This window comes from Rhincodon typus, unplaced genomic scaffold (assembly GCF_021869965.1).
Source record: "Rhincodon typus isolate 14 unplaced genomic scaffold, sRhiTyp1.1 hic_rhity00010487, whole genome shotgun sequence".
NCBI lineage: Eukaryota > Metazoa > Chordata > Chondrichthyes > Orectolobiformes > Rhincodontidae > Rhincodon > Rhincodon typus.
In genome coordinates, this window is record NW_025976125.1 from 6,455 (window position 1) to 7,470 (window position 1,016).

The 1,016-nt window shown below is 46.2% G+C and overlaps 1 protein-coding gene across 1 annotated transcript in view; it reads right to left on the reverse strand.

Annotated features, from left to right (window-relative positions):
• Positions 1 to 529, reverse strand: part of LOC125482450 (nesprin-1-like) — a gene marked incomplete at both ends in the record, with an annotated part of 4,211 nt that extends 3,682 nt beyond the window's left edge. Inside the window, one exon of the mRNA XM_048594524.1 lies at positions 320 to 529. Coding sequence (XP_048450481.1) covers positions 320 to 529 — 210 coding nt within the window. The remainder of the gene's footprint in view (positions 1 to 319) is intronic.
• Between the last annotated feature and the right edge of the window lie 487 nt (positions 530 to 1,016).

Genomic DNA, 1,016 nt, shown 5'->3' on the forward strand with positions numbered 1-1,016 from the left:
TGTATCTCTCGTGATGTTAATCCCTCTCCCTCACACTGTCACTCAGTGACCCATCTCCTCCCCTAGCGCCCTGTGTTACTGACCGTTTCTCTTCTGAAGTTAATCTAGCTCCCTCACAGTGCCTTCATCATCATCTGCTATTGTTTAAAAATAAAATAACTGATGAACCTTTAAAAACAGTAAGAAACCTTGGATTGTTTATGGGGGAGTGACCTGATTAAAAGGGGAGAAAAAAAGGCCAAAGTACAGGACTTTAACAGAGTCAAAATTAGCATGTGAGCAATACAAAGGGATGAGAGCACAGCTGACTGAGCCTTACATGATACTGGGTGATCTGTCTGACTCTGGCCATCAGCGACTGGTTCACTGTGGAGTTTGCAGCTTGCAGCAGCTCCAGCCTTCTCTGTAAACTGGCCAGACAGTGTCGGGCCAGGGGGCTAATCCACTCCCCAGCTTGGTGTAGCTGTTCCAGCACAGAGCACTGCTCGCTCATCTCAGAGCCTACTCTCTCCAAGGTGACAGCCAGTAGCTGGAACACATAATAAAACAACACTTAAACAGTCTCAGCCGCAGGACTGATTGCAGTCACAATTTCACACAACCAGGAGTCAAGAACAGCTTCATTCCTGCTGTTATTAGACTTCTTAATTGACCTCTCAAATCTCTGTGCACTTTCTCTGCAGCCAATAATGTTGAATTCTTCGCTCTGTTCTATTATCCTTACGCATTTTATACGGTAGAATCTGCCTGTACTGCATGCAAAACACAACTCTTCACTCTACCAAGGTATATGTCACAACAATAGATCAAATCACAACTGATGTCCATCTGGATTCCCCTATCCATGCTGTCCAGTCCATGTGACTCCCAGCCACAGTTTGATGGCATAACGCCCTTGTTCCTGACGCAGAGTCATGAGTTCAAACCATACACCAGAGTCTTCAGCACATAATCTGAACTAATGCTGCAAGTGCAGGATGACAGTGCCGCACTGTCGGAGGGTCAGTGCTGAGGGA